At 39.2% G+C, this 9,813-nt stretch overlaps 1 protein-coding gene across 1 annotated transcript; it reads left to right on the top strand.

Moving 5' to 3' along the window:
- The first annotated feature begins 5,413 nt into the window (after positions 1-5,413).
- Positions 5,414-6,996, top strand: LOC138901537 (uncharacterized). The gene is made up of 2 exons (XM_070189309.1): positions 5,414-5,735; positions 6,005-6,996. The coding sequence occupies exons 1-2, from the start codon at positions 5,414-5,416 to the stop codon at positions 6,994-6,996; spliced, it is 1,314 nt and encodes a 437-aa protein (XP_070045410.1).
- Positions 6,997-9,813: the final 2,817 nt, after the last annotated feature.

The raw sequence follows: 9,813 nt of genomic DNA, 5'->3' as shown, positions 1-9,813 counted from the left end.
AAACATTGCTCTTAGTGTTATACACGGACATGTTGCGAGAAAGATCAAACAACCTATATAAATATTATTTGCCCTTGACAATTGCTACAGTACGGTTACACTACTCATCTCTTTCATGTTCTTTATCCGTCAAAATGTACTTATTTATTTTTATATAGGAAGACTCTTACGTATTTATAACACCATAAAACTTAGACAAAATGAATATTACCAAAAATTAAACAAAGTTCGGTATTAAGTAGCAAAATAATTGGTATATGAACTTACTGAAACTCCCCAAGCATCACAACATCGTTACATTTGTTTGTATATGTGACATTAATACTAGTACTAATTCCAAAATTTGCATGTTGAATCTTTGTTCAGAAAATTGCATTAGCTGCACCAACAATCCTTGGCCATAAATCAGCACACTCCTTCCCAATTGGACCAATGATAGCAGAACCTTTCATTTTTCCCTTGGGATTCACAATTACACCGGCGTTACCTTCCAAGTACATGAAGACACCATCCTTTCGTTGCCAAGGTTTACGTTGTCTAACAATGACAACAGACATCACTTTTTTCCTTAAACCAGGCTTCCCTTTCTTGACAGTAGCCATCACCATATACCTACATAATCTATTATTCTCTTATATATCAGTATAATGTACACTCATTAATTTGATACTATAACCTGCACAATGGTAATTCTAATCTATGCAGGTTGTTACGATGGGATCTCGATTGGTGTATCATCATTGGAGATGAGGATACATTGCATGTGATTGACAGCCTTGCATTTATGCTAGGTTATGATTCCTTAAAAATCTTCATTGATGAGCTTACAAAGCTCAATGCTATGTGGTGGTATGTGATGCAGAGAAAGTTGCATTACCCGCTAGGGCAATGGTATTTTGTTACATTTAGCTAAAGCAGTTGAATTGGTTTTTTAATAAGGCACCTAACTAGATATAACAACATGCAGGAAGGTTTTTCCTTTTCTAGAAACGATGAATATAATAGACCATGAGAGTGGGAAGAGTAACCTTGAGAATTAAAGAGTGGGCAATAGGAAAGTGAGGTTAGGCCAAGCAACTTATTTATTTATTTTCTCTTTTTTGAGTTTTTTTATCATTATTAAATCTTCATAACTCTCACCCTATTATCTTCATAACCCATACTTTTAATAATCTCATTAACTCTCATGTCTTTTATATCCACGACTGCCAAATATTTAATATGTAAATTTATGACAATTTGTATTTATCTTTTGTCCTTTATTTATTTTAAAATTTTTATTTTCGTAACTCAAATCTCTTTACCTTCCACTCTTAATAATATTCATAGCTTCTAGGTTGTTCATAACCCCCAAATATTTAATTCAAAATTTAAGATACCTTATGGTATTCTATCTTTTTTCTTTTTCTTCCTCTTTACAAATATTTTGGGTCTTCCTTTTTTCTTTACCAAAGACATTTGTGACTATTTTGATTTTATTTATTTCAAAATCATAGTATATACAAGAACAAGAGTACAGCAGAAAAGTTTCAGATTTATTTGTTGCTTATCAAAAGATATCTTTACTTCAGTTATGTACAATGTTATCTCTCAACATACACAACTAACTTTAGTTTATATCTTTTTCTTCGTATAATTGGTAGCTTTAAGATGAAATTTATGTAGTTTTCATTTTAATTAGAGTATTATATAGTTTAGTACTATTTAGATCTTTATCAATTAGATGAGACTTAAATAAACTTCATATAATACATAGAAGTATCTGTTCAAAATAAACCAAAATTATAAAATTAACCCAATAGTAATATGCTATATAAGTGTTTTTGCTCTCATAAAAAGAGGGTTAATATCTAAATTAGTCATTAGCATAATGGTCTTATGAATTATGTATGTTTTCTAAAATCGCGCGAAGCGCGGTCAAATTTACTAGTTATAAATATTGTATACAATTCAATCAATGTGTCTTAATTTTTACTTTAATTTATTTCAAGAAAAATATCATATCTTTATATTCAGTACGTTTTTATTTTAATATTCTCATTTATCTTTGTTTAAAGCGGGTTCAATTTATTATTTTCTATATAAATGTTATTTGCTTAAATATAATTTTTCAATATGCACGGTATAATTTTTCAACGAAGTGGGTTCAACTGAACCCTCTTGACACCGTCTGGGTCCGCCCCTAGTCGTTCAAGATTTGCTTTACTAACTTTCACATGACACCTGATTATTTCGATCCTAACAAGTGATATCAGAGCAAGGTTCAAGATGGGTTCATCTTGGCGGGTTTAGTTCTAGCCGTAACCTATTTGACGGTCATCCCGATTTCTGTATGAGAAATTTGACCGAAGTATTACTCACATTGAGACAAACTTTATGGTGGAGATTTGGAGATACGACTTGTTGAAGATTATGTGAAGAAGGTGGATCAAGTTTATTTCGTCGGAAAATTTAGTCCAAGGGAGAGAATTGTTAGGTGTTGTCCTAATTTTCTTACCATATTTGATTTTTCTATTTCTTGAAGGAAAAGATAACATAATTACCATAATTGAGTTTTCCTTCTTTCAGATAAATCTCTTATATTTGGATAGTCCTTTTTCTAGGAGGAAAATATTTTAGACTTCTAAATTGAGGATCATTCTTTCTCATTCAGCAGCATCCACAATGTAGCCATAAGGGGTTTGAGAGTCTTGTTTAGAGGGAGAACTTATCGGGACAAGTGTTGGTGTGTCACTTGTGTTTGCCTCTTTGTGAGGTTGTTCTCTCGATATTTTGTACTCTCTTTTATATAGTGGATTGCTCATCTCCGCCGTGGACGTAGGTCAATTGACCAAATCACGTTAAATATTTGTGTCTCTCTTGATAAATTTCTCTTTTTTATTCTATGATTTATCGTCGTTCAAGGTTTGCTTTACTAGCTTCTGCATGACACTTAATTATTTCGATCCTAACATGTCTACCTAGTGATTTTTTTGATATATGTTGGGATGGATCTATATTTTCTCTTCATGGTTACTTAAATATTTGATGTTTCTCAAGTATAGGCTTGTAGATATGTCCTTCATGGTTAATGCTAAGCTTACTTTCAATATATCATGTATCAGAGATATCCCGGATGAAGAATTGACGATGAGGAAGACAGTTGTCGTTATTATCATCCAAGATTATATTCAAAGTTGAGTTGCGCATATCATCAAGATTATCTTCAAATTGGGACTTGGTTCACAGAGGCTGTAAACATTATACAATTGAGAACCTTCGCACAAATTTCACAAATGCAGTTGCGTTAATTACATTAACTTGCGTCCTTGTGGGCCTTTTCATAATCCGTTTGTCAAACTTACGAAGTCATGTATTTCTTTTATCGTACCACCAAGAGATATATCTAGAAACAAGGATTTTGGTACATTGATGTTTCCCAAAGTATTTAGATGGTTTAATTTATTACAACACTATATCTCTGCTGTGGATTACTTTATTTTTGTTGTTTTATTTCTTTCTCCACTCTTTACGAATTTCATTTGGTTTACTGCACCAGGTCATGTGCATGTTGCAGTACAAAGGAGCGCACATTCCTGAATTGAACTGCAAATTTCTAATGCTAGAGTAACATATGGATAAGTCTAATTTACATGGAGCAACTAGCCTTTTGCGAGCTTCGCCTTATGTGGAGACACTCAACATAGACATGAAAACTATACTTGTAACTTCCTCGAACATTCATCCTATGAAGTTTTAACATCCTCGATCCCCTTCGCCTTATGTGGAATATTAGAAAGACTAACATTTCAGTAGTAGCTTTGTAGTCTTCTATTTCTCTGTTGAGTAACATTTTTGTCGTACATCTGTATCTTCTATTTCTCTTCCAGACACAAACTCATTCCATTCCTTGCTCACAAAATATAACTTCATTCACGGTGGACCTGGGCAAAACCTCGGGCTACCCCCACTAGTACATATACATGTGTTAACTTTTGAATAACTTTTGGAGGTCATAACAAAAGCATGTACACATTCCTCATAAGGTAAAATATAAGATATTAAAGTCCACGAGAGTTACATAATTGTATAGGGTAAAATACGTTTATATTAAATGATTGCATGAGCAAGTGACACGTGGAGCCGAAGACAGAAGATAGATAAATCCGAAGGCAACAATACTGTATGTTACCTGAGAGAATTATACTAGCAAAGATGAAATAAATGTCTGCCACCCGGTCGCATTTAATGAAGAATATTCTATAACTTTAACTACACGGCCCGTTACAAGGAATATGGCATTCACTGCTTGCCGTTACACATTCTTCAATTACCTTCATAATTGACATTAAAGAGGGGCTTGATCCTAGGACCTTGTTTCCTAGGTGCAACTATAAATAATGAGCTATATTATCATTGTAGAGGACACGAATATTTTGGCAAACATACACTACACTCTATTCAAAGCTCAATATAATTTTATCTTCTTGTTTACTGATATCGTTGTTATTGTTCCCGGAAGCCTTGCTCCCGAAATTACTATTTCTGTTGTTTTATCATCTCAAGGCTAGATATTCTAATTTCATCTAATTCATCTATTATTTCAGGATCAAATTAATTCACTTGTCTATAAATCACGTATAAATTCAACTGTACCGTTTTACAGGCAAACAGTTTGGCACCCACCGTGGGGCTTATACAGTTGTGTAATTAAGTTGGTCCTTGCCTCTTTTACTAACGTGTTTGACTATTTGTTCTTAGCAAACAAATCATAGAAAATGGAAGATAATGGTGTTAACAACACACACAACCTTGATACCCAAGGAAATCATCCTCAGCACGAGGATTCAATCAATGATACCCACAGCGAGGGGAATAAGGCCACCCCGGTCCACGGAAGGAGATACCCAAGACATGTTCGATAGGCGACTCCTGATGATGCTGAAGAAGAGCATGTCGTCGAAGCGCTAAGGGTGTTGCAGGAGCAACATGAGGCCATTTTAGGCCACCTCACACGGCAGGATAAGGTTATGACAGAGTTGAAGTAGGCGTTGTCGCGTGCTTGCAATAATGCGAATGGATGAGGTCCAGTTCCTCTCGGTGCTCCCGCAAATCAAACAGCGTAGAAGGTCGATAACAACATCTCGAGGAGAGAAGTTGGATTCGATGGGACTTGAGGGAGCGTATTCGGTCATAATAACAAGAGCGATCCCTTCAAAAATGAACTCATACGGTTTATGAGGGAAGTAAACATCCGCATGGACCAAATCCCGGGTGCACCACCAGTGCTGAAAGGGTCGGATCAAAGAAGTACACTCAATTGCCGTACAAACCAAGTGCATCACCAGAATTGATCCCGAAGCCATTTAAAATGCCCCGAATGCCGAAATACGATGGGACTTCAGACCCTCGGGAACATATCACCACCTATACAATGGCAGTGAAGTGGAACGATTTAGCTCCCCACGAGATTGAATCAGTGTTGCTGAAGAAATTCGGAGAGACTCTCACGAAGGGAGCCTTGATGTGGTATTCACTTTTGCCTGAGCATTCCATAGACTCCTTCAAAATTCTCGCGGATTCTTTCATTAAGGCCCATTCCAGGGCCAAGAAGGTACAGGCTCGAAAGGCCGATATATTTAGGATTGCACAAGGAGAGTCCGAGTTGCTGCAGGAATTTGTAACCCGGTTCCAGATAGAAAAGATGCTTCTCCCGGACGTTCCGGATGAATGGGCGGTCGAAGCATTCACCAAGGGTTTGAATCCGAGAAGTTTCGATGTTTCCCTAAAGTTGAAAGAAAGCTTGCTCGAGTTCCGAGCGACAACTTAGGCGGATGTTCACAACCGGTACGAGTGAAATATGAGGATGTAGGATGATCTGCTCGGTTTCTCGGCACCGGTTAAAGGTCGGGAGAAGAATAAAGAGAAATCAAAAGACGATTTCGACACAGATAGACGGTCTTTGAGGAGAGGTTTTTGCCCTATGAACGGGATAAAGGATGCGGTAAAGGCTTCCGTTTGGCAGATAGGTTCATTACCGATAGAAGAGCTGATCGCAGCCCAAACAACAGATCATTACATGACAAGGAAACGTCAGGTTCTCGAGATCCTTCCTGCCCCAAACTTTCAGAATACAACTTTAACGTCAGTGTAGTAGAGTTGGTATCGGCTACGAGGAACATTAAAGAAGCACTGTTCCCGAAGCCAATGAGATTCGATCCCAGCCAGAGGGATCCTAATTTGTGGTACGAATACCGCAGGACGAATGGTCACCAGACTGGGGACTGCCGGCATCTACGCGAAGAGGTTGCGACACTCAGGGAATTCTTAAGTGACCAGGATAAAAACAATTACGGTCGCAATCATGACAATACGGAGCCCACTAAAGCAGGAGAAGATCCCCCGCGCCTAAGGATCAACATGATTTTTGGGGGGAACGAGATTAACGGGGTTACCTTCTCGGTGGCAATAACGACAAAGTTATCAGTAACCCACAGCAAGAGACTTTGGGGAGTCGTTGAAGAAAATATCACCTTCACAGAGGAAGACATGGATGGATTGTTTCTCCCGCATAACGACGCATTAGTAATCTCTTTAAATGCATTACATTTTAAAATCAAACGTGTTCTGGTGGATTTAGGGAGTTTGGCCAATATTATACAATGGAGGGTATTGTATCAAGCCAAACTTACCGGAAGCATCATTCCGGCCACAAAACTCCTCGCCGGGTTCAACCTAGCAAGCGTGACAATCCAGGGAGAGATCCTGCTGCCCACGAATGTCGAAGGGGTAATGAAGACGACCCTTTTCGAGGCGGTAGATAGTGATACCGGCTATAACATTATACTGGGAAGACCATGGTTGCACGAGATGAAAGCTGTGCCATCGACATATCACCAGTTGCTAAAATTCCCAACTCCCGAGGGAATTAAACAAATAATAGGTAACCAACCGGCGGCAAAGGAGATGTATGCAATTTTGGTCTCCAGTAGCAAAGGGAAAGAGCATGCAGCATAGCAATTATAGGAACCAGCGCCTGCTCCCGAGCCAAGAGAGGTCAACCATAGGGAAGAGTTGCCGAAATCTTATCAAGTGCGGAAGCGGAAGCGCTTGAGCAAGTCACATTATTCGAGAAGTTCCTGGAAAGGAAATTCAACTTACGGACAGGACTGCATCCCAAACTAAGGTCTAGATTTATTGAATTTCTTAAATTTAATGTCGATTGTTTTGCGTGGTCGCATGCGGATATGACAGGTATCCTGCCGGAAGTAGCCGTACACAAGCTATGCTTGGATCCCAACATTCCTCCGGTACGACAAAAAAAACGTCCTATTGTCGAGGCCAGAAACAAGTTCGTCAAAGAAGAGGTAACTCGCCTACTTGATATCGGTTCAATCCGAGAGGTAAACTATCCAGACTGGCTAGCAAATATAGTAGTAGTTCCAAAGAAGAAAAATAAATTTTGCATGTGCGTAGACTATAAGGACTTGAATAGGGTGTGCCCAAAGGACTCGTTCCCATTGCCAAACATTGATCAAATGATCGATGCAACGGTCGAGCATGAGTTAATGAGTTTCCTCGATGCTTACTCCGGGTACAACCAAATTAAGATCAACCCGGAGGATCAGGAAAAAACTTCGTTCATAACAAACTTCGGCACATATTTCTATAATGTGATGCCCTTCGGGCTAAAGAATGCCGGAGCCACTTACCAGCGGCTCGTAAACAAAATATTTGAAAAAAAAATAGGGAAAACCATGTAAGTCTATATAGACGATATGCTTGTTAAGTCTTTGAATACAGGTGATTATCTTAAACAATTGCAAGAAACTTTTAACATCCTAAGGAAGCATAACATGAAGCTTAACCCCAAGAAGTGTACGTTTGGGGTCAGCTCCGGTAAGTTCCTGGGATTCCTGGTATCACAAAGGGGAAATTGAAGTTAACCCCGATAAAATTAAAGCCATCGAAGACATCCCGGACCAGTTGTCAAGCATAAAAGCGGTTGAAAGGTTCAAGGGGAGATTGGCCGCTTTGAGAAGGTTCATTTTTCGGTCTTCAGAGAAATGCCATCATTTCTTTTCGTTACTCAAGAAGAAGAACAACTTCGAATGGACCCCGGAATATCAACAGGCTTTGAGGGATTTGAAAAGGTACTTGTCAAGTCCTCCGTTATTATCAAAGTCGGAGGAAGGAGAAAAATTGTTAATTTACTTAGCAGTCTCGGAGGTGGCGGTAAGCGCCGTTTTAGTCTGTCGGGACAAAGGTATGCAATCTCCCATTTATTACGTTAGTAGAATTTTAACGGGAGAAAAAAATCATTACCCACATTTGGAGAAGTTGGCCTTAGCCTCGTAGTCGCCACTCGAAAGCTTAGGCCTTATTTCCAGTGTCACCCGATAGATGTGGTGACCACCTTTACCATACGGAATATCCTTCATAAACCTAAACTTTCAGGTAGGCTGGCCAAGTGGACCGTCGAAATGAGTGAATTTGACATAGAATATAAACCTAGGACTACGATTAAGTCACAAGTTTTGGCCGACTTTGTGGCTGATTTTAGTCCGAGACTGTTACCTCTTGCTAACAAAGAAGTAGTGATGGTGTCAGAATCGACATCAGGAGTTTGGACCCTATATACATATGGAGATTCCAACGTAAAAGGGTCCGGGCTAGGCATAATATTGACCACGCCTTTGGGAGAAACCCTAAGACAGGTCATAAGAACGGTTCCTCTGCCTAACAATGAAGCGGACTATGAAGCTTTGATTGAAGGACTCGAATTGGCCCGTGGAATATATTTCGAGGTCATAGAAATCAAATGCAACTCCCAGCTGGTGGTAAATCAAATTGTGTCTCATATGTAGCGAAGGTTCAGTCTCTGCTTGCTCGGTTCCGGGAGTGGTCAATTATGCATATCCCGAGGGAAGAAAATGCAGAAGAGGACGCATTAGCTAACCTTGGCTCATCAACGGAAATGAAGGGATCGGACTTCGGTATCGTACAACTTATGCACTCGGTTCTGGACGCAGATAATTATTACGAGGTAAACGCAACTAATTTGGTCTAGGACTGGAGGAATGAGATCATTGATTGCATTGAGCACGAAAGGTTACCTGAAGATCCCAAGGCATCTCGGGCGCTGAGTGCTAAAATAGCGCGATATAGTTTCAAAGAAGGTCAATTATACAAGAAATATTTCCAAGTCTCGCTGGCCCGATGTTTGGGAACCTCCGAAGCTAATTATGTTATGCGAGAAGTCCACGAAGGGATCTATGGAAATCATTCAGGCATAGATTCCTTAGTACTAAAATTGGTAGGGGCAGGCTACTATTAGCCCTGAATGGAACCGTTGGTACATCAACCAGCAGAGCCATTTCGCTCACTTTTGTCTCCATGGCCGTTCATGAAGTGGGGAATGGATATCGTCGGACCACTGCCGCCGACACCTGGAAAGGTAAGATTTCTTTTGATTTTAACTGACTATTTTTCTAAGTGGGTTGAAGAAGGTCCTTATCAGAAGATCGGCGAACGTGAGGTGGTAGATTTCTTGTGGGAGAACATAGTTTGCAGATTTGGGATACCAAAAGAGATAGCCTGCGACAACGAGACACAATTTTCAGGCGCAAAGGTCATGAAGTTCCTTGAAGGCTTGAAAATCAAAAGGATCACATCTTCTCCCTATCACCCGAGCGCCAAAGGTCAAATGAAATCAATGAACAAAGTAATTATACAAAATTTTAAAAAGAGATTGGAAACAGCTAAAGGCAAATGGACCGAGGAACTACCTGAAGTACTATGGGCATACTGAACAACAGCTAAATCGAGCACATG

The sequence above is a fragment of the Nicotiana tomentosiformis genome, chromosome 11 (genome assembly GCF_000390325.3).
Source record: "Nicotiana tomentosiformis chromosome 11, ASM39032v3, whole genome shotgun sequence".
In the NCBI taxonomy this organism is placed as follows: Eukaryota; Viridiplantae; Streptophyta; class Magnoliopsida; order Solanales; family Solanaceae; genus Nicotiana; species Nicotiana tomentosiformis.
Note: the sequence above shows the minus strand (reverse complement) of the source record. Positions and strands in the feature narration are given on the sequence as shown.